Below are 22,241 nucleotides of genomic sequence, written 5' to 3'. Positions count from 1 at the left end.
TTTTCTTTTTAATGCTAAATGTGCATTTAATTGTACACATAATTCACCAAACACAGTTTACTTATTTCTTTATTTTAGCTTAAGCAAAACAAAACTATTTTAAGATCTAGCCTCAACATTCCCATCCTTCCTTCTTCGTACAAAACCAAACAATCTATACTGTATTTACTCAGAAACAGGATGTATTTATTTTGTTACTTTAAGCTTTATCTTAGCCATGTGATTTTTATTCTCTGCTAATTGTTTTTACTTTTATTTGGATTTAATACCATGTTACACCTATTACATTTTGTTCTTGTTGTTTTTAAGCTGTTAGCAGCCTAAAGTTCACTTGTTATGACAAACTGAATAATGAAAACAATCTCTATTTAATAGATTGCCTAATGTAACAGGGCTATTAGCGCCTTAAAGCAAAGTTTTGGCTTCCACCTTTTTAGCTGCTCTGATGCAAATCAAAGGTAGCGTAGTCAAGATTTTAAAATTTTATTTATTTACGTTATTTTTAGGCTCTCAAAGGGTAAAACCTTCTCAAGATGGCAGTTATAGAACTCTAAGAAGAGATATTCAGACTTGACACGACTGTGACCTGATTTGCATCTTAGAACCCTAGTTGACCCTGGTTTATTCAACCCATGAATTACAACAGAATGAGCACCTGTTGGGTTAAATCTCTGGATTGTTTTACTCTGAACAACCCAGAGTGCTGGGTTCAGATGTTACAATAACAGAGCCAGATATACAGAGCACAGGGAAGGAAAAATGCTTACTTACTCCAGAATAGCCATGGCAAATGGTGGGTTGCTTATCCCATGGTTGTGATGTGTAGACGGGTCATACCTCAGCCTAAATGGCATCGTTCATCTACAGCAAATGTCACATTTAGGGAAATTCCATCTGAGATTGCCAGTTACACATTGCAAACTAAAAAAGAGGCTCCCCACTGCCAAAAAAGAGGGCACAGGCTTGTACAAAAATGTATGTGCTAATTTATCTGTATGGATACAGTGTTGTAAGTAATTTATATAATAGAAATATAATACAACAGACCATAATAATACATCAGTTCATAGCAAGAAGGACTGTGACCATTGTGCCTGTTCATCCTTTCACCGGGTTCTGTGAATGGGAAATGGCAAGGCCCCCATTTTAAATCAGGCAAATCTTCCATAGTTGTACCACCTTACCCATACTACCCAATTAGGAAATTCAATAATTTTATAGCTCCAAGAGAATTCCAGATTAAAATAGGGAATTCCAAAAGTTAATGAAACAAAACGGTCTCTTGCTTACAAGAATAATTAAACTTGTATTGTCTTTGAGCCTTCCCAGAAAGGAGAAAGACATGCCAGGCAATTAGTAATTGATGAATGCTTCATCAGCACCACCATTAGCAGTAGCAGATTCCAGATACATGTGTCAGGTTTTGCATTTGGGTCACCAAGGGGAAGTAATAAGATGGGCATTTTAGTATGCCTATATTAGATTTACATTGATTTAGTCATCACAAAATTGTAACTATTTTACTGATAACAGAATACCAGTAAAGCGATCATAAAAAAGTAATTATCTCAAATATGGTAAGAAAAGGAAGCTTCTTAGTTTATAAATACAAGAGATATGTTTTGACAAAACACACTTACTAGGCAGATTAGAGTCAAAGAAATTATTTTTATGTCATCTACACACTTTTAACATGTGATTATGTTCATTAGCCTGAAGCATCTGGCCCTGCCTAATCTTGGGAGCTAAGCAGGATTGGGCCCGGTTGAAATTTGAATGGGTGACTTAATGTTGTGAACCACGCAGAGAGCTTTGGGTACAGGTGGTATAGAAATGTAGTAATAGATTTCTAGAAGATTTTTATATGCATGTTTTTAGAAGGTCCAAGCATGTTAAGAAGTTTGAATACCCATGATATTTAGACATTGGGTGATTTAGGAACAGGAATGGGATCTTTAAGGTATGTATTTTGATAGGATATAAATAGAGTAAAAAAAACTTGAAATTTTGATAGCCTCCAATTTTTATATAAGGAGATTTTGAACATGGGGTACTGGAGCTATCCTTTTGGATCAATCACTTTCAACTTGTTACTCAGGCTGGTAACAAGGAACAGGCAGATCCTTGTCCAAGAGAATGATTTCTGGAAAACAGAAAAATCTGCATATCTGATGAAGAATTTAATTGTGCTCCAAGATGAGATCTTGTGTGAGAGATCTGAATACATTATGTTAAAAAAGTAGCTGAGGGTTCCCCTACATACTTGAAGAGACTATCTGAATAATGGCGCATGACACATTCTGCTCTCCTTTCTTACAGTTTCTTACATATTCTCTTTGGGCAGGCTTTTTTTTTTTTTTTTTTGGTCTTTCTAGCAAAACTGCTCCTGAAAAGAAGGGAGGCAGGAAAGACCTCAGGATAGCTGATTTCCTGACCTCTCCAGTCTCCTCCCCTCCTACCAAATTACCTGTCTTCTCCTACCTCTGAGGTTTGTTCCTTCAATCTCAGAGAAGCAGATGGTTGTAGCCACCTGGCCACCAGCCGGCCACAAGCAGAAGTGTCAGAACTTCCAGCTTCAAGGTTGGAGCACCATCTCTGATCTCGGAGCTGAGAATCCAAAACATCCTATAACCCCTCAGATATTGTTTAAGGACCGCAAAGCTGTCTTTTGTCCTGAAATTTGACTCGGACAGTATTTCAAATAGAGAACTGACCCGTAAAAGTAGAGTATCTGCCCACCCTAAGTAACTGCTTCTTTGGCTATAGTATCCTTTGATTCGCATCAGAGCAGCTGAAGATGGTAGAAACCAAAACATTTTGGTTTTAATACTTATGTTAGACACAGTGATAAATGCCCGCACTCACACACACACAGAGGAATAACACAGAAATAAGATGCACTAGTAGTGCTTCTCAAGTTCTTCAGAAGCCAACAAATTAGTAAGGAATTCCCATTACAGTCTACGGTGATGCCATTTCTTCTGGTCTTCATGGGACTATTTGCTGTCTCTCCACGTTAACCAATGGTACCTATGTAAATCAGGGCACAACCCTATGCGGCTGCCTGTAATCTTTTTATTTATTTATTTATTAAAACATTTTTATGCCGCCCCATGCCGCCCCAAATTCAGAATGTGGGGGGCATCCAATTAAGCACTGGGGGCATTCCAAATTAAGCAGGCAGGTTTGCCTTTGCATTTCCCTTACCTTCCAAAGCGTTTATATGGCTGATTTCAGCCATATAAGTGTTTTTCCCCTTCTCACGAGGTGGAGGGGCAGAGGCACTGCTTGGAATTGGTGGTGCCTTGTTCCAGCCCTCCTTGTTCTCCTGCATCTGTCCCAAAAACCATCTCCATCGCTGGGGACTCAGCTCTGGCGGAAAGAACCACGTCAGCTGAAAGAGTGGAGTGGAGGGTTCTCCAAACATTGAGCACCTGCTGTGACTTTTTCCAAAGCTGCAAGAGGGACCATGCCTTTTCCTGTAGCCAGACCTTTGGCTGGCTGCAGGAAAAGGCACCTAGCAGCCATACATTTCTGCCTTTGATGTATTCTTTTTTTCATTTAACATTCTGATTGATCAATAGTTATATCCTGATTCATTTCAAAGGGTGGGAGTAGCAACAGTGTTATTCACAAACCGAATTCTGTCGCATCCCAGGGATGGTGCTTTGCCCACAAAGGAGCTGGATGTGAGGCACTTTGAATGTGGTTTGCAGAAATCATAGGAGGCTGAGTGTTCTCCTGAGGACCGCTGCTATTATTTTGACCTTTCAGTTGTGCAAAGCACGGTACTTATCCATTAAAGCAATATAAGCATTTTCCTCAAGATCTGGCATTTCCTTTTTATGCAAAGACATGCATTGATATATTTACCACAAGACGCTTACTAGAATTTTAAAAATTCAGTGTAAGCAAGGGGAGAGTTAAGCATTTGTTACTCTAGAAAAGCTATAGATCAGCAGTTTTATAAGGAATTCTATGCATTGTGTAAAACAAAAGTTAAATATAAAAGTTAAACACAGCGGTCATTTTTTTGAGTTGGCAGAGGCATGTTTTAGCTTACTATAGTAATCCAGGTAATATTCCATTGCTATAACAATTGTAATAAGAGAACAAAGTACTTTACAACATATTCCTTATTTACAACGAGAGCTTTGGCTTTTGGGTGGTATAGAAATTAAATAATTATATAAATACAATGCAACCCTAAGCATGTCTACTCAGAAATGGATCAGGGGATTGTGGTTGACAGCTCGATGAAAAAGCTGAGCCAGTGCACAACTGCTGTGGAAAAATAAACAAAAACAAACTCCATGTTAGGTATACTTAGGAAAGGACTGCCAGAATCATACCTCCCTTATACAATCTTTGGTGCAGCTGCACTTGGAATGTTGTGTACAGTTCTGGGCACTGTACCTGAAAAAGGACATTACTGAGTTGGGAAAAGTGCAGAAAAAGGCAGCTAAAACGATCAGGGAGGTGGAGCAACTTGTGTTACCCACAAATGCAATTGCAAGAGAAGTCAGAGGAGCTGAAAAGGTGATGTGTGAAAGAAAATGGCCCTTAAAAAATTAGCTAGGCACAAGTGTGAAAGAGTGGAGTCTTAAAGGGCAAAGTGCCATTCCCTCTGCACACTGGCTCAAAATCATGGAGAAGGCCCGTGGAAGAGGCAAGCGGAAGTTGAGGTGCTGTTTGCTGCTCTCCTCCTCCCATCTGGCGGAGCTTGCAGGACCAGCAGTGTGTTGGGAAATTTCAGATAAATCCTGGTAGAAAAGCATTGCTTATATGTGCCTTTGTGTTATGAAATCAAATATACACCTCTGTCTCACAAAGCACCAGCTTTCCAAGCCTGCTCACTGTTTAACGTTGCCGTTGCCTTAAGCAGATGGCATTATTAGCTAGACTGAGAAGCGTCACTAGAAATACCTGTGTTCTTATCAGCTGTAGAAAAACTGAAATAATGTTCATTTGTTTCTGAATGGTCCCACCTAACATCTAGTCTCACGGAGCAGAGCCCCTGCTGAGTACATTTGTCAAACCAGACTTCATCAGACGCATTTGCATGTTTAAACAGACTTGGCTGACCTGAACTGTCAAGTATTTGCTAGACTGACCTATCAATACAGCAATCAGTAATGTTTTCCATCCTATTGTTACCGGTATTTCTGATGGTTTAGAACAGTGGTCCTCAAATTTTTTCAACAGGGGGCCAGTTGAAAGGCTGCGGTGACCGTCGTGGGCTGGTGAGGTGGGGGTGCCTGGGCATGCGCGAGGCAGCATTGGGCCTGCGCTGCGGTGGCTCGCTCGGAGATCTCCCAGCGAGTCCAAAACCATCTCCAAGTGAGCAAGCCACTGCCTCCCCGCCTGCACAGCAAGCGTGCGCAGGGCAAACAGCAGCACGGGCCGGATGGATGGCCATGGTGGGCCGGATCCGTCCCGCAGGCTGTAGTTTGAGGACTCATGATTTAGAACATTATGTCATGCCTAAAGACATCAGGAGGCTATTGTACTCAGATTATCTGGAAACTTGACACTCTGTATTGGTGTATGTTATAGAAGTGTCTGCACATGGGCTGCGATTTTGTAGTTGAGTTCCTACCCGGTAATGCATTATCGTTAGTGACTGCAGGTACTGGGACACTGGTCAATAAAGCGGCAGAGGTTCAAACATTTGATCTTTCCCATGGACCGGAGTTTTTATTTCCTCCTCACAAATTGAAAACCAAGATTCTGTCAAGCGCCATTCCCTTCCACCCAAGAGCACTGGAGTTGATATGGTTTACCTGTGAGTAAGGTCATTGAGGCTAATGTGATTTACTTCTGAATAGGCATGTGATTCAGCTAGCAGTTTCTTGAGGCAAGAAGTGGAGGAGACAAAAGGGAAGGCTTGCAATATTCATCCCCGAAAGGAATGGGAGGGGATGGTAGAGGTAGCACTGGCTTTGCAAATCAGAGAGAGCAGTGCGTGGATGGGGTAAGTGGGAAAGCAACTGCTGTGGTGTTTTGCCAGAGCCCTGGTAGGACATGTCCCTTTCCCCACCAACAGCTCTCTAACTGGGTAGCTTGCCTTTCCCAGCAGCTTGTCACATGTTCAAGGACTGGGCTCTCCCTCTTCTCCTGAGTCCCCTCCCATCTCTTCCAAAGCATGTCTGCCATCATGGTCTGCCTGGGAAACTGTTGGCAGCGACCCTGGTGGAGCTTAAATGGCTCCTGCCCTCACTTTGAGCCTCCTGCCCTGCTATCACCGCTTCCATTGCCAATGGGTGACCTGCAACAGCAGTGGGTTGGCCCAGGGGCCCTTCTAGGCCCCTTCCAACTCTACCATTCCATGGTTCTATGATTCCGCTGTATCCTCCTCTTGGATTCTGGTAACACAGACCCTTGGAAAGCCTGCGGAGTGAGTCCCTGGCCCACTCACTACATAATGGTCAAAGGTCATTACAAACATGAAAGGCATGGTGAATACAGGGTGAGAAAGAGGTGATTCATGTGGCAGACCGCCCACCATTGGTGTCTGCTCTACAAACAACACACAACAGATTCTGGTACAGTCACGCCCAATTTATTTCTTACAATAATACACAAGAAAACACTAACTTCTGAGGAGTTGCAAGGCACACTAGTCTCAGCTGCAACAAGGCCTGCACGAAATGAGGCCTTCTGCAAGAATTAAAATCTGTACATTCTCTTAAACCTAGATGCACACAAACTTTTATTCCAGCATCCCCCTCTTTAGACATCAATAAACCCCTTGGGACAGGAACCTCTCCTCTGAGATGGTGCTTTATAAATAATAAAAACTGGATCCAGAGACTTTTATGTTGTTAGTTTTTCCCCTCAGCAACTGCACTCTCTCAGTTGTCAGTTTCTTCTCTCAGCAAATACAGTCAGCTTGAATGCAGATTGATTTAGATTGGCAACACAGGATAAAGGACAGAAGACAAACAACTCCCCTGAAATTAAAGTTTCCCTTTTCTAAATTCAGTGCTGTAGTTTATCGTAGAAGGGAAAATACAACCCTGCAGGACCTGTTCCACAGTTTTGAGTATAGCAGCTCAACAACCCAAACAAGTTGTTTCTTCATTTGGTCACATTAGCCTTTTCCACTTTCTCCACAAACTGTACAATGTCAGCTGCAAGGAGCTCTGGTTCTTCAAGAGCTCCAAAGTGACCACCTCTGGGCATGTAGTTGAATGAAACAACGTTGGCATACTTCTTCTCAACCCATGGCCGAGGAAAGTGCAGGGGTTCATTGGGAAAGCTAGCAATTCCAGTGGGAACCCGTACAGCAAGCCTGCAAGACAATCAAGAAATAGGAGAATGACCAACTGCTTTCCCAGGGTGCAGAACCTCAAGCTTGGTGGTCAAATCTGGTCCCCAGAGGTTCCCAGGTGGCACTGCTGCTGTGACTGATATCTGAAGGCAAACTGTCCTGATCCTGGGAGGCATAGCCAGATGTGCCCTTCAGCAAAGCTGCCCAACAGTTTTACCTCAAATACAATGCAAATAGGCTTCAAAGGATGGGAGAGAGAAGTTGTTCACAATTCAGTTACACCCCTTTGAGTTTCTACATAAGTTTCACCTAGCCAATCACTATGTAGATTATTAGAGAACCTGCTAGTCCTCAAGAAGCTGTAGGTGTATAGCAAGCCCACATTCTGCCTCCAGAGACTTTCTGCAGAACAACATTGCTTCTGAGCAGCAAAGTCTCCCATCCCTGGGATATACTTTTATCCTAAGTAGTTTTTAACCAAACAACAAGATCATGAATAAGCCTGAGTCTTTAGCTAGTAACTGGGTTAGGCTGGGCTGCTCCCTAAATTTTCCCTGCCCCCTTAAAAAAAGAAATATATTTTTTAAATTGTCTCTAAAGGCTTCCAGACCAGATGAACTGCCCCAATTTATTTTGGCAGCCCTTCCCTGACTTTTAGGCTGACTACGGGCCCGAATGGGCGACAGGGGTGCTAAATACATTAATTAATATAGTAATGTAATAATTTTACTAAATGTTAGGTTATTTAGCTCCAACTTGGCCAAGGGTGCGACCCTACAGTCAGGACAAGCTTGTTGGCTGGTCATATGAAAAAGAAGAGTCCTTCCTGCAACCACGAGAAAGCCTTCTGAGATTACGTTGAGGATCCTACGCTGGGAGACCCCCACTCTGGCTGAGGCCCTGAAGATGGAGGGCCACCTTTGGGACAGGTGCTGAGGGGGCATTCCAGGAGCCAGGATGTGAGGCACGGCTGCCTTCTGCCATATCCGGGAAGTGACTCAGCCCTTCTTCCTTGTGAAGAGCAGGGGAAACCATTTAGATGGCCAAAGCTATCTAAAGGTGTTGTCTAAGGAATGTAAATGTATCTGAACATGTTTGCCCAAGAAAGTGCTTTGTTACCACACAGTTTCTTGGACTTTCTTGGCCTGATGGTGAATCCCCATTGCAGCCATGCCTTGCATGCAGACAAATGTATTTCATGTATCTTTATGAAGGGATGTCTAGTTCAGCTAATTCGTGATGGTGCAATGCAGTCAATGTTTCTTTTAAATGCATGCTTTTGCATTGACCGGGAGTTGCTTCTTTTATTACATGGGCAAATTTTGTAGTAGAACAGTCTTTAATATTCATTGACACACACCCTTTTAAAAAATTATTTACCTGCCCCATGGAAATCCATAAGTGGGGGAGAAAATGGATTCTTTGTACCTTTTTGACAACTGAATGACTGATATTACAAATCTGCAAAGAAAAAGTCTAACCTCCTATAATACATTGGCTTGAGGACCTTCCAATGTTTTTGATACACAAATGGGTGGCAAATAGATGCCAACCTCAAATGCATATTTATTTGGATATCTGGTCTTACTGAAGTTTGTATATAATTCCTAGAAAATTGTATGCATTTCATACAAACCCACATATGGACATGACTTCGCGACTAACAACAAGAATCTTTAAAAAACAAGAAACAATGAGCCAAACATTTTAAAGCATTCTTATGGCGTGCCCAGGGCCCCATGTTGGGGATCCTTTTGTGGGTGCCCTTGGCAGTGTCCAGGGGTCCCACTGCACCCACAGATACTGCACTGGGGTTCCTTGGTATGCCAGAACAGACCTCAGACACTGTAGTGGGACACAGGACCTTCTGGTTATGTATGGTATGAAGAAAGCCCTTCAAAATTAGCAAAGAGCAATGCCTTACTTGTCATATTTTTCTCCAAGCAATGCTTTCCAAGCATTCTCTTTGTAAAACCGCATTGAAGAAGTTATACAGCCTGAAACCCAGTAGATCATAATGTTTGTGAGAAGGTCTTCCAGACTGAACTTCCTGAAAAATGGGTTCCAGAAACAGTGATGTTAGATCTCAGTGAACTTCCATATATAGCAATGTATTGATTTTTAAATTTCAGCAGGAAACAGAGGGCGGTTTCCTTTCCCTGCCAGCTTTTATCCAACACAATCCCATAGGACTTTCACTATTAATTATTAGATAGCTCAATCAATACTGCATTAAAGAAATGGCTTCTGGAGGCTAATGCCTAAGCCTAACCCGATTACGGAACTCGCTCCCCAGAGAGGTGTGCCTGGCACCGATGCTTCATTTGTTCTGGTGGCAGGCCAAAACCTTTTTATTTATCCAGTTTTTTAATTGTTAAATGGTATTTTAATTATTTTGGCATGAAGTACTGGCACTAAGGGTTTTTCAATTGTTGAATTTATTGGTTTTTTAAATTTTGTAAACTGTCATGAGATTTTTGATGAATGACATCACAGAAAAACGTTAAATTAATAAATAATGCATCTCTGCTAAGCCTCTTCTCTAATGTCCAGCAGGCAAAGACATTTTTATCCAATCAGGCTGCTTTACTGCTGAAGCAGATTTTAACCAGTGGGTGCCATTTATGGGCTTTCCTACACAAAGCTGTTATTATGCTGTTAATCACTGTATCTGCTTTGGAGATTGTTGCAGCATTGGGATCTAAGTTCTATGCAAAGAGTTTCCTTTTCTGTTTTTCTGCCACACAATCTCTAGGTGGAAATGTGCTATATCAGAATAGCACATGTACTACAGGGGAGAGAGTTCCATTTGCCCCCTTTTAATTTAGTATCTCATGTTCCCCATTCTAAAAAAAAAAGGGGGGGGGAGCGCTGAAGAGCCTGTAAACAACCATGAGTCAGAAGTCACACATGCACAATAAATGCCTCCTGTAGAAATGTCCTATACCTTAATTGTACTGATTTGTTCTCAGTTGATTTGCCTTTGCTTTTTATCTTGCATTTTATTGTTGTTAGATACCTTGGGCACTTATGTGTGAAGATAAACATTCAATCTTTAAATAAGAGTCCTGAAAAGAGCATTGTTTTGACATGTTGCAGGCAGAATGTGCATGTCTTCTCCATAACAACTTCACTTCCCCATTTCCCAAATGAGGCTGTTAATCCTTTTCACACTTACCTGGGAGAAGCTCCACTGAAATCAGTGCATTGAATTCAATTCACTGAATTTATTTGGACAACGCTGAATTCGGTGGGGACTTATTTTCAAGTCGATGTGTATAAGAACATGCTGTGAACATGATTCCTAATAGTTTAGCCAGGGTTAGGGAAACGTTTTTCATTCCCAAGGCTGGATCTCAATCTAGAAAGGCTCTGAGAGGCCACATTCCATGAGTAGGCATGGTCAAAAGCAATGTGGGCACGGCCAGAAGTAGTCAACTCTTACCTACTGGAAACCTACACAAAAGTTGGGGATTAAACTTTGGGGGATTAAACTTCTGTGAGCTGCCTGTGCATTGGATTTCTTCGTATATAAAGGCTAATAGATGTGGTTCCGTTGTTTGGCTCAAGACAGTTCCACTTGAATCAAGGGCACTGATATCACTCCCTTGCAGAAAAGGCTCATGCAAGGAAAATTTCAGTCCAACTTAGATGATGCACTGCTAGACCATACATTCTGTTCTCAGAATCAGGAGATGAGAAAGGGGTGGTGACACAGGGGTTGTGGTGCTTCTCTGACTGGAGGCCAGGCTGGCTCTGATTTTGGCTGCTTTTTTGGTGCCAAGTTAAGACTTGACTATTTAGCCTTGCTTTTGGATCTCATTGACAGTAGCTTGAATTCTAATTTACCACTGCTGGTTTTTTTACACTGGGTCGTTTTGGGAGGGTTTTTGGTTGATTTAATTGATTGTCATGAGATGCATTGATATGGAACAACTTAGAAATATTTTAACCAATAAAAATGGATAAGTGGCAGAATAAACACTTTAAATTACAAGGAAGAAAACAAGTTTTGCTGTCATTTATGACTTTGTTTTATAGCAAGGGTGGGTAACTTGTGGCTCTTAGTAAGATGGCCCATGGCCAAATTTCATTAACCTTGGCCTAATTTCAAAAGCCCTCTGAAGTGATGAGTTCAGACCTCTGCTGAGAGCAGCTGCAGTCAATGTGGCAGAGTGAGGGAAAGGGAGTGGGGGAAAGGCTGCCAGAAACAGACAGAAGGTATTTCTGCTCACTGTGGGCTTCACTCGTGCTCACCACCAGATGCCCAAGTGAGTTCTTCTTTGGCTTTTCTGCAGCATTTGGCTTCTTGAAATTCAATAACTTCGGGCTGTCAGCACACCAGGACAGACCTCCCTGTGCAGTTATTCTTAACTTCAAACAGAGCGGCTATGTTCTTAAAAAGCTGCGCTGGACAAGCATCGGAATGCAGGACATGAAAGCGTAAACTAAGAAGCTCTATTGACAGTTGCAGCAAACGCAAGCAGGGAAAGATAGATAAACTGAGAAGAGAAGGGATCAGAAATGATACCCACTTTTCTAGTCCTCCATCTTCTAAATAACGGAAGCTGGAATCGGTCCAGGCAGAAAACTTCTCCAAGATGTATGCAGCCAATCCCACAGGAGAGTCAGTCAAAGCATAGCCTAAACCAGAAAGAAAACAAGACCATTCAGTTCCATCCGGCATTCTTACAACTCACTCCTCTGCCCCCAGCTTTACCAGCATACTCAAGACTTGCTCACCTTAAAACCAACTCCTGGAATTTTCCCTATCCTATTTTCTACAGAAAGCTGAACTTCCATAGCTTTACAAACACTAAAATTCCATAAAAACAAGAGCTACTAGCTCAGCCTATGCCAAGATTGCCCCAGAAATGTCTCCCCAAATAACATTAGCAACCATATTAGGCCGTTTTTGCACTCACTGCAAGTTGCGGGTGATGGAAAGCATTTAAATCTTTAAGGCACAATCCTAGGCAAGTTTAACCAGAAATGCTGGAATCTATCTGACTGTGTGTAGGATTGCAGCCTTATCCCACCAACTCAATCCTCCCTGGTTTTGCCTGCCTGTTATATATGCCTGTTGCCTATGCTGTAGTACTTGATGGAAGGGTTCAGATGCTAATATTCTCTCTTAAAGAGCTGAGCTTGGAACAAGCCTTTTGCCCATGCATGCAGCCCTTTCCATTCTTCCTTTGCCACACAAGCAAAGAAACCCACATACCTTCTGATTCTGTGAATGGGAAGCCATAATTAACAGCTTGGGAACATAATTTCCCAGTTTGTGTAAGACTATAAACAATAGTTAATGGAAGACTTCTTGATTTGGTTGCTCTTTCCCCAAAAGGGCTTCCTAGGTATATTGATATCTTGTCTATTCAACCAAAGTATGATTGTCCCAGAACAGTCTCTATGTAAGCAGGGAAGGAAGCTGCTTGTAAAATGCTGTATTACCAGTGAACCCTTCCACCATGAACTCTTAATCAGAACTCTGGGATGAGGTAGCATTTTCTGAGACATCCGGTAGACCAGAGATGGCCACTTGCAGCCTCCAGTGACATGATCACATTTTATCAAGGCATGGCCAGATTTTTGCTTAGAGTTTTTAATTTGTAGAGAAAAGAAATCATGAGTCTCTAAAAAGCTTTAATATGAGCATGTATATAATTGTATTTCTGCCCCATATGCATTCAGTAAAAACATTTTTCTTCTGAAACTTGTTCCATAGCCCCACTTCCCAATTGATGACTTCACAGCAGGCAAGTACCTGAATTCCCTAGTGCAAATACCTTATTGATCTGTGATGAACAGAAGCATCAATAGAGGCCGTCCTTCATGACCCCCCCCCCCCGAATGAGGTGAGGGGGGGAATTGGTGAGGAAAAGGGCCTTCTCGGTCATTGCACCTCACCTTTGGAATTCTCTTCCAAAGGGAGATACAACTGGCCCCCACTTTATGTTGCTTTCAGTGCCAAGACAATTCTTCTTTATTATCTGTTTTCAGATTGATCTATTGGTTTGTTGCTGGTTTGTTGTTTTATCGTTTTACTGGTAATTGTTATTGGTTATATTGTTATATATCGGTTATATTTCCTCCTGTTTCCTATTTATATGGCTGTATTTATATTGTATTTTAATTTTGTTATATTTTCTGGTTGTTTTGCTTTTGCTATTTATTTTTACTTGTATTTTACATATATTGCACTGTGAGCAACCTAGAGAGCCAGATAAATAAATAAGCTAACAATTGGTGTGGGGTTGGATTTTTCTCCTGTCTGGATAGTCCTTAAGCAGAAGTTCCCCATCCTTCCACTTGGGAGACTGAAGTTCAGTGACACACTCTGTGGTTCATGGGGAGGGGAGGCATGGCACTGGGGGATTTCCAAGCAGCCTCGCTCCTCCTGTGGTTCTTCCTCAACCAGGTAGTTCCTGGTTGCCTTAACAGCTTGCCTCCAGGACGGTGGGTGCTGCTGTCCAATGTCAGGTCAGTCCAAGGCAAACTCTCCCTCATCCATGGTTAACTTATGAATGAGAGGGCTGACATGGTGTGCATTACTGAGACCTGGGTGGGGAACTGGGAAGGGTTGGTCTCTCCCAGCTGTGCCCTCCTGAGTACTCAGGGCAGCACCAGCATCAACTTGAGAGTCAGAGAGTGGGTTTGCGGTGGTCATCTCCTTTCTAGGCTCCTTGCCCATTCAAGTGTTGATCCTGAGTGTTTGTACCTTGGGTTAAGTACCTGAGACAGATTAGGGATTCTGCTGGGGCACCAAATCCATGCCTCAGCTGAGAGAGGTTATCTTGGATTTAGATTTGGTACTGAGATTCTTCCAATGATGGTTCAGAAGGGTCTCAACTTCTTCTGCCAGATCCAGTGCAGCTCAGGACTCATGGCTGCTGTAACTACTATGGGGTTGTCTCAACATATCATTGACCAAACACATTAAAAGGACACTTCCTTCCTTTGTTTTTCCAGAATGAGGTGGAAAACGGTATCTGAATTAACATCTACCCAATGATCATGAACTTCCGATTGATGTTTATTTGGTGATACAAACTGAGATATCATCAATATATGGATGAAACACAGCTCTATCTCTTCTTTTCATCAAGTCCAAGTGAGCCAGTGCCTACACATGATACTGGACTAGATGAATGCCAGTAAACTGAGACTCAGTACAGGCACGACACAGGTACTATTAGTGGGTGGTTTGATTAGTGGTTAGTTCACCTGTCTGCATTACTAACGGTCAACCTTTTCCAGAGTGGTTGCACATCCTATAAATGATCTGGTGTGGGGATGTTTTTGGGTACAACACTGTAATTACAGGCACTGGTGGACTTTATGACACACAACACCTTTCATCAGTTTCTGTTGATATGTCAACTCTATCTTAATCTTGAGAGGGACAGCTCTGTTACAACTATTCATATTCTGGTAACCTCCTGGATTACTGAAATGTTACATTTGGGACTGCCTTTGAAAATGGTCTGGAATTTTCAGCTGGTCCAAAATAGGGCAGCAAAATTGCTATGGCAGACTGGCCAACATTATTTAAGGCCACTGCTGTACCACCAAATTCAGTTGACTATGCCAGGGGTTCCAGTGAATGCTATCAGTAAATGCAGCATCAACTCTGCAAATATCTGGAGGAGGTTAACACGGAGAGGAGGTGTGGGGGGAATTCAAGCTGAATCAAGTAGCTATGAAGGTATGATTTTTTTCCATAATACTCGAGTCCAACAGCTAGTATTTTGACCAGCATGAACCATCTTCCATCTGCCCACAATCAAACCATGAGAAGAATCTTCCTAACATGATTGCTTTTCTTACTTGTCTTTTGCTCACCTCCCTCTGCTCCATTTCATGTGTCTTGATCAGCTAGCTGGGAGCACTGGGGTAGCTTTTTCCCAGCCCTCAAAATAAATCATCTTATCTCAAAGAATATGTGATTTAGTTGGCCTGTGACACATCCATTCCCAAACTATATCACATCCTTCCAGCACAACCTCTTGCAAAACATAGATGTCATCCACAAAACTGACAAAGCATGGAACATCAAGAGAGCACATACAGGTGTAGACCCCTCTCTTTTTTTAGGACCATAAGTGGATTATTGGGTATTCAGCTTGCTATGAGTGCTTCTGCCACTTGCCTCCACCTATGGTGCTGGCATAAGAATTGCTAGTTATGGCTGAGCAAGTGTTGGTTTCCCCTACTGTAGCATAATTAGCACTAGTGGATGAACATGGCTGAATACTTATGGGAATAATTTCCCTGTGATCTTTTCTCCAGAAGGAAGCCAAACCCTGGTTCCATTTAGCTGAGTGGGAGACATGCAGCAATAGCACTGTACAGACAACCATTTATTAACTAATCCCAGGAATGCCGTTTACTCCGTAGAGTGAAAACATCTTACCAATAGTGTCAGGCTTTGTAGCTTGCAGGTGAAGATAGCCAAACTCCGTCACCATCTTATGTAAGAATTTGGTTGTTAAAGGAAATACTCGCTGGATATCCTCCGGATAGAAACCAAGCAGTCGTGGAAAAAACCGTCCGAAGGGAAGGGAGAGAAGCTGCTTAAATTCTACAGTTCTCACTGCTAGTGTGTTTATATGAAGGCCTTTCACGTGGCTAAATTTTTTTTTTTCAAAAAAAACAAGTTAGAGTCATTGTGCAATAAAATGTCTGTATCAGTTCTGTACCTTAATCAGCAAATCCCCTTTTGCCATTTGGACTGAAGCTTGTAAGAGAAAAATATGCTAACATCAGGAAGGCATAAGTCTGAGAGCACACCCACGAGGCTATAACTGAATAAACCAGAGGTACAGTTTCCGTGTACACCTGGTTCTTGTAATATAGTTGGTAGGTGTTGAAAGTTCATGGTGCTCCTTTATCCGTAGGCTGATGGGGACCTTCGCTGAGTAACTGGTTTCCTACTTTAAAAACACACATATCCTAGGGAAGGGCAGAAAGCAGAACTCCAGATGCCTGGCAGTTGAATGCCCAGATTCCAGACCAATGGCCACGTTAGAAGGAGCTTCTGGGAACTGAAATCTCAAGCAAGCAGAGATCTGCTAAAGTTAAGAATGGTGAATTATCTTAGTCACCCTTTTAGGGGCCACTCAAGAATGACTGTTAACAGATATTCACCTCTTGCCTAGGCAGGACAGGACAATTTTTAAAAATACTGAAATGTATTCAGCTGTTTTATGTTACCTTTTCCTTCATAGCCAGGAAGTTTCTTTTCCAACAAGCTCTCATATTTCTAATATTAAGAGTGTTGGCTAAATGTCACCCAGATTCCCCTTCCAACTACCCTGGTGTAGGGCATCCATTTGGAGTTGCTGCAAAGCCACTGATCATAGAGTTGACTTCCTGGAGAGGGAATGATCATTTGGGGCCAGGAGCAAAGATGGGCTTACCCAAGAATAAACTTATGGTTAAAGAGGGCAAACAGCAAAGTCCTTCCCTCTCTCTGTCCAGTGTGGCATAATGGTTAGGAGAGCGGGTTGAGACTGGGAGACCCCAGTTCTAGTCCCCACTCAGCCATGAAGCTCACTGGGTGATTTTGGATCAGTCATTCATTCTCAGCCTTACCTACCTGACTGAGTTGTGGTTGTGAGAATAAAAGGAAAGAAGGAAAAGCTTGCAAGGGGAAAATACTACTACCACCCCCACTAATAATGATGATAATTTTCAGCAAGAACAGCAAAAAAGGAAATTAAAATGAGTTAAGGTTTGGCAGACAAAAATGTCCATTGAGAATACAGCATCTGAACACAAATGTTTTAGTTTAGCAAAAGTGCATTATTGCAGTGCTCACTACATTTTAGATTTAACCCTGATCTTGTTGCTGTATAAACAGCAGCAACAATAGCAACAGGGAATATGTTGAAGAAGCCATTCAATACAGGAAATGTATGGTAAAAGAGAACATTGAGGCCCAAATTATAATTTTTGGGAAATGCATGGCAGCACCAGTCTCTGTCTCCTCAGCTGGTCTTCCCAAAACATCCAGACAAATAACACCCAGTCAATCCTTATGTTTCGGGATTCAGAATCTGGTAGAGTAATGCCATAAGAGTGAATCTGATCATATAACTGACTTCTAGTCAGGAAAGTTAGGGTTAAAAATCCCCCTGTGAACAAATGATCTATCACTTCCTCCAGTTTAGATCAGCAGAACAATCCAGTTTATAACGTAACGCTACCATGTTCAGTCTAAATTGGGGTGAAGTCACCACTCATGAAATAATAAATCTGTTGTGCCTTTTTTCTATTGAGAACATGCTCCCTCTCACCTTGGAGCTATCTGAGCTAGACTGGTACAGATTAACCAGCCCCAGTCAGCTCCTTGAACGTAGAATTCACGGAAGCCAAGTCGGAGCATCATCTTGTAGAAGATTCGAGCAGCACACAAACACTTAAATCCTGTAAAGAGAAATGACCCAAACATAAATGCATTTTTCCCAAGTAGCAAACACGGATTTCTAGCTAAGGTTGTCAGACACCAGTTTTCCCCAGGTCACACCAAGGATCACTTTTCAAGAAAACATTCCTCCCTGAGAAAGTGGGTGGTACCCACCTGTTTAAAGGGATTAGGCCACTCCCAAAGAACCCTAACCTAGATCTGGAATGTCTTAACAGCTATAGGTTGGTGGATAACATTCATTTCCTGGGCAAGGTGCTTCATTGGGTCATTGCCGATCAACTCCAGACATGTTTGAATGAAGTGGCTGGATCTGGGTCCATTTAAGTTGGGCTTCAGGCCTGATTTTGGAATAGAATTTACTTTGGTTGCTCTTTGCTGGGAGAGGAACAAGGAAAATAGGGTTGATTCTTTGGGGCCACTTAACAACTTTTGAATAATCACCAACCATGGTATCCTTCTGGATTGACTGCCTGACTTAGATGTTCAACATAACGCATTGGAGTATTTCCACTCCTAACTGGAGTGGACATACTCCAATGCTGATTTCAAAAGTGGTGCTGGTTGACAATTTCTCTATGTCTGATAGTTATGTTATGCGGCTCCACAGGGCTCCATTTTAGTTCCTATGCTGCCCAACATCTACATGAAACAGCTGGGAGATTATCTGGAGATAGGCGCTAAGGTGTTAGCTATATGAAGATAACACCCACCTCCATATTGTCTTTTCATCAAATCCAGGTGAGGCAATGAATTAGTGCCTAGGTGCAGTACTAGACTGGATTAAACTCAATAAACAGAATCAGCCCAAATAAAACAAAGGCTGTGTTAATGGGTGGTTTATCAGCTCAGTTAAGTGATGGTAGTCCAGTTCTGGAGCGGGTTGCACTCCCCCTAAAGGATCAGGTTTGTAGTTGGGTGCTTTTAGATCCAGCTTTGTCACTGGTGGCACAGACCAGGGTGGCATGGAGCACCTTCTGTCAGCAAAGGCTGATATACCAGCTACTACTGTCTTTCTGGACAGAAATAGCTTGGCTACAGTTGTCCATGCTCTAGTAACCTCTTGCTGGATTTATGGCAACATGCTATACCTGGTTAATGCAATCAGGTGGAACCAGTAATCTGTGATCTGAACCTGCTTCTATTACATTTCCAGTCTCATTGAAAATGCTGGTATTACTTTTCAAGCCCTAAATGGTGTACAGTCAGGTTACCTGAAAGATCATCTCCTGCCAAGTATACCTGCTTGGATCCTACAATCATCTTCAGAAGCCCTCTACTGGGTGCTCTCATCCAATGAAGCAAGGCTGATGGCCTTTTCAGTGGTGGCACCCCAATTGTGGAATGACCAGAAAGACTTGTTTGGTGCCTACACTGTTTTCAGAGCCAGGTGAAGAACCTTTATTCTTCTAGACTTTAGTTCTTCAGTTTTGTTTATAAATGTCTTATTATGATTTTACACTGACTTTTCTGCTGATTTGATTTGTTATGTGCTGTCAAGTTGTCTCTGACTTACGGTGACCCTATGAATGAAAGCCCTCAAAATGACCTGTCCTTCACAGCCCTGCTCAGCTCTTGCAAACTCAGGGCTGTAGCTTCCTTTACAGAATTTATCCATCTCATATCTGTTCTTCCTCTTCTTTTTCTGTCTTTGACTTTCCTTAGCATCATTTATTTCAGTTTGGGTTTAGCCCTGGTTTTGGCAAGGTTGCCTGGTATGTAACTATGCTGGGAGAGAGATAAGGGGAGTGCTGCCCTGTTGGTACTCCTGGACCTCCAAGCAGTTTTTGATGTCATGTAGACCTATTTCTCCTTTTTGTTGCAAACTGAAGCTCAATCCAGACAAGACTGAGGCACTGTTGGTGAGTGGATCCCTCTGACTGTTCAACCCATTCCAGATGAGGTTGCACTCCCACTGAAGGTATGTAGGTATCCCAAACCAGTCCTCCGGGGTTTTCCATGTGGCCTTGCCTCCTCCCCTGGCCCGTGGTTTCCTGGGAATTGTGCAGCCCTTTCCTTCTCTTCCCCATTTTTTAATATACTGTCCCACTCCCATAAGCTCTAGGCAGTTTACAAGAGATTAAGTGGAAACAATAATTAAATAACTTAATTATTTTAGTCAATAATTTTGACTTTAAAAAACTATATAAAACTAATCTAGGAAGGCTGTCAGAAGAGATATATCTTTAACTCCCTCTTGAAGGAAGCCGTCAGAAATATCAGATGCTTCTCTCCCAGCAGGGCTTTCCACAGATTAGCAATGGGCTGGTGGGAGGAAGTCCTTTGGGTAGTTGACATTAATCTTACAGAAACAAACTTCAGAAGATTATCCCCAGAGGGAAAAGGTATTTTGGATGCAAGACATGAAGGGCTTTAAGGCTATTGGCAGCCAGTGCAGAGACTTTAATATCGGTGGTATGTGGTTTCTTCATGATGCTCCAGAAACTAGCCTGGCTGCCATATTTTGTACTAGTTGCAGTTTCTGGAGGAGGCACAAGTGCGGCACAGAACATTATATGCACAAGTATAAGCACACTGCATTGCAAAAATTAAGCCTAGAAGTTCCCAGCACATGCACTGCTGTTTCCATGTCATTCTCCTCTAGAAAGGGACACGGTGAATCAGTCAAACCTGGTATCAGACCCACTTAAACATGGCAATGCTTTTGCTAAAGCTTCGTCAGTGGCAGTAAGAGCCATAACTAATGTATGCTGGCATTTCTGGTGCCATCTCTTCTGCCTTCAGCCCAACCCACTGTTGGAATGCTGCCTCCAAGAGCTTCTCTGAAGCAGAATGTGGCCCTCATGCTAAAAAAGGGGCACCCCACCCAACTGTACTTACACCACTTCCACTTCCTTCCCAACTTACCTTTCTTGTGAGGAGCCTCTGAGAAGCCATAGCCAGGAACAGAAGGGCAAATTATTTCAAAGCAGTAATCGCTGCTCAGCCCATGGCTCACGGGGTCCAACAGGATAGGAATCATTTTGTAAAATGCAAAGAATGAGGCAGGCCAGCCATGAACCATTAATAATGGTTTTACAGATCGGCCTTCGGGCACGTGCAAAGGTTTTACATGAAGAAAATGGACATCGATTCCTAAGCCAAGGAGAAATGCACATAAAAATACCAGAGGGTAATTAGACAGCATACTAAACAATTTTCAGAAGAGTCAGTGTGGTACAATATTGGGCAGTAGATTGCAGATTCCATGTTAAAATAGCTCGTACACAATGAAGCTCACTGTGGCGTTGCCTGACTGACAATCAGTGTTTCTAGAGGTGCTTCCAGATTAGGCTTTTATTGCAATTTAAAAATACTCACTCAGGGAGGCAGATATACACCTAGAATTGAGAAATGGGGTAGTTGTGAGGAATAGGATCCAGACTGAGGATGCTTTTAGATGGGGCTTTTTCAGAGCCACCAACCTGCTTCACTCATGGAATTTTGCTGGCAGCCTAGATGACATCAACTTCTCCCAGCCCTTCCGTGTTTTATCTTCACTTCTCCAGTCCATTTTTTTCTTATCACATTAAATTCATTAAAGAGAAAAAGATGGAATACCTGCTGGTTATTGATATGTATGAGGTGTACCTGCCAGAGTTCTGGGAAAGGCTATATTAAAAATACCTCTGAAGAATGTCCCCAGGAAAATCTGGGTCAACTCCTTAAGGTAAAAGCAATTTTTCTAACTTCCTGAGATGTGTTCTCTCTTCTTGGAAATGAAGCGAGCCAGGGCACAGCTCTTGCATGTTACCGTCTGCTCAGATAGATTCATCTGATTCTGATGAAGGTTGGGAAGAATTGGGCAGAGGACTTTCCAGTTTCCAGGTTATTTAGTGAAGATTTTCAGGCAGAACATGGAAAAGAAGGGAGACCTTTCTGACCTGGAGGGGAGGTAATGCAAGGGCAGTTCCTTGACCCTGTCAGGAGATGACAGGTAAAACAAGCAGACCAATTAAGAAGGGTCTGGGATTCCCACTGCCTAGCCCTCAAGCTGCAGAAGCTACACTGAGGGTGGAATCAGAATCTTTTCAGAAAGGGAAGCAAAGTGGGGAAGTTTCAGTTTTGATTCAACTCTTTACATGGGCAGATGCTTCTCCTACATCTCAAGGAGAATGCTACTTTGATTTACACAGTTTTGTACCTTGTTACGCTTTAATAAAAAGACTGACTGTGCTTCTAAAGTCTCATCTGAGACTACTGGAGAGGAAAAGACCTGTTCACAACAGCAAATAACTCATTAAAATATAGAATTTATTGTCACAAGATGTAGCAGGGATCTCTACCCTTCACCCAGTGGATGAAGGTATCAAACACCTAGACTGCTAGGTGCTGAGGGACCCCTGTCTCCATCACGCCATGACCAATGAGTACCACAGGAGAATCTGACTGGTCACTGTTTAAAGAAAGGTGTCAGACCTCTTGACTTCTTTAAAAGGAGACTTTTCTACATTTGGTAGCGTAGTTGCGCATGGTGCTGGCCTCAGTCCAGATCTGCATGCACAGCACCAAACTGAATGCCACTGGGACTTTCCACCC

The 22,241-nt window shown here is 42.4% G+C and overlaps 1 protein-coding gene across 1 annotated transcript in view; it reads right to left on the bottom strand.

The window, feature by feature from the left end:
- Positions 1-6,546: 6,546 nt before the first annotated feature.
- Positions 6,547-22,241, bottom strand: part of EPHX1 (epoxide hydrolase 1) — a 38,066-nt gene continuing 22,371 nt past the window's right edge. The window contains exons 4-9 of the mRNA XM_044434551.1: positions 20,571-20,798; positions 17,575-17,704; positions 15,690-15,904; positions 11,809-11,917; positions 9,198-9,323; positions 6,547-7,294 (exon numbers count right to left, since the gene is read on the bottom strand). Coding sequence (XP_044290486.1) covers positions 7,081-7,294; positions 9,198-9,323; positions 11,809-11,917; positions 15,690-15,904; positions 17,575-17,704; positions 20,571-20,798 — 1,022 coding nt within the window. The 3' untranslated portion in view covers positions 6,547-7,080. The remainder of the gene's footprint in view (positions 7,295-9,197; positions 9,324-11,808; positions 11,918-15,689; positions 15,905-17,574; positions 17,705-20,570; positions 20,799-22,241) is intronic.

Source organism: Varanus komodoensis, unplaced genomic scaffold (genome assembly GCF_004798865.1).
Source record: "Varanus komodoensis strain SLA01 unplaced genomic scaffold, ASM479886v1 scaffold1, whole genome shotgun sequence".
Classification (NCBI taxonomy): Eukaryota; Metazoa; Chordata; class Lepidosauria; order Squamata; family Varanidae; genus Varanus; species Varanus komodoensis.
The sequence above is the reverse complement of the archived record's forward strand: the minus strand, read 5'-3'. Positions and strand labels throughout refer to the sequence as shown.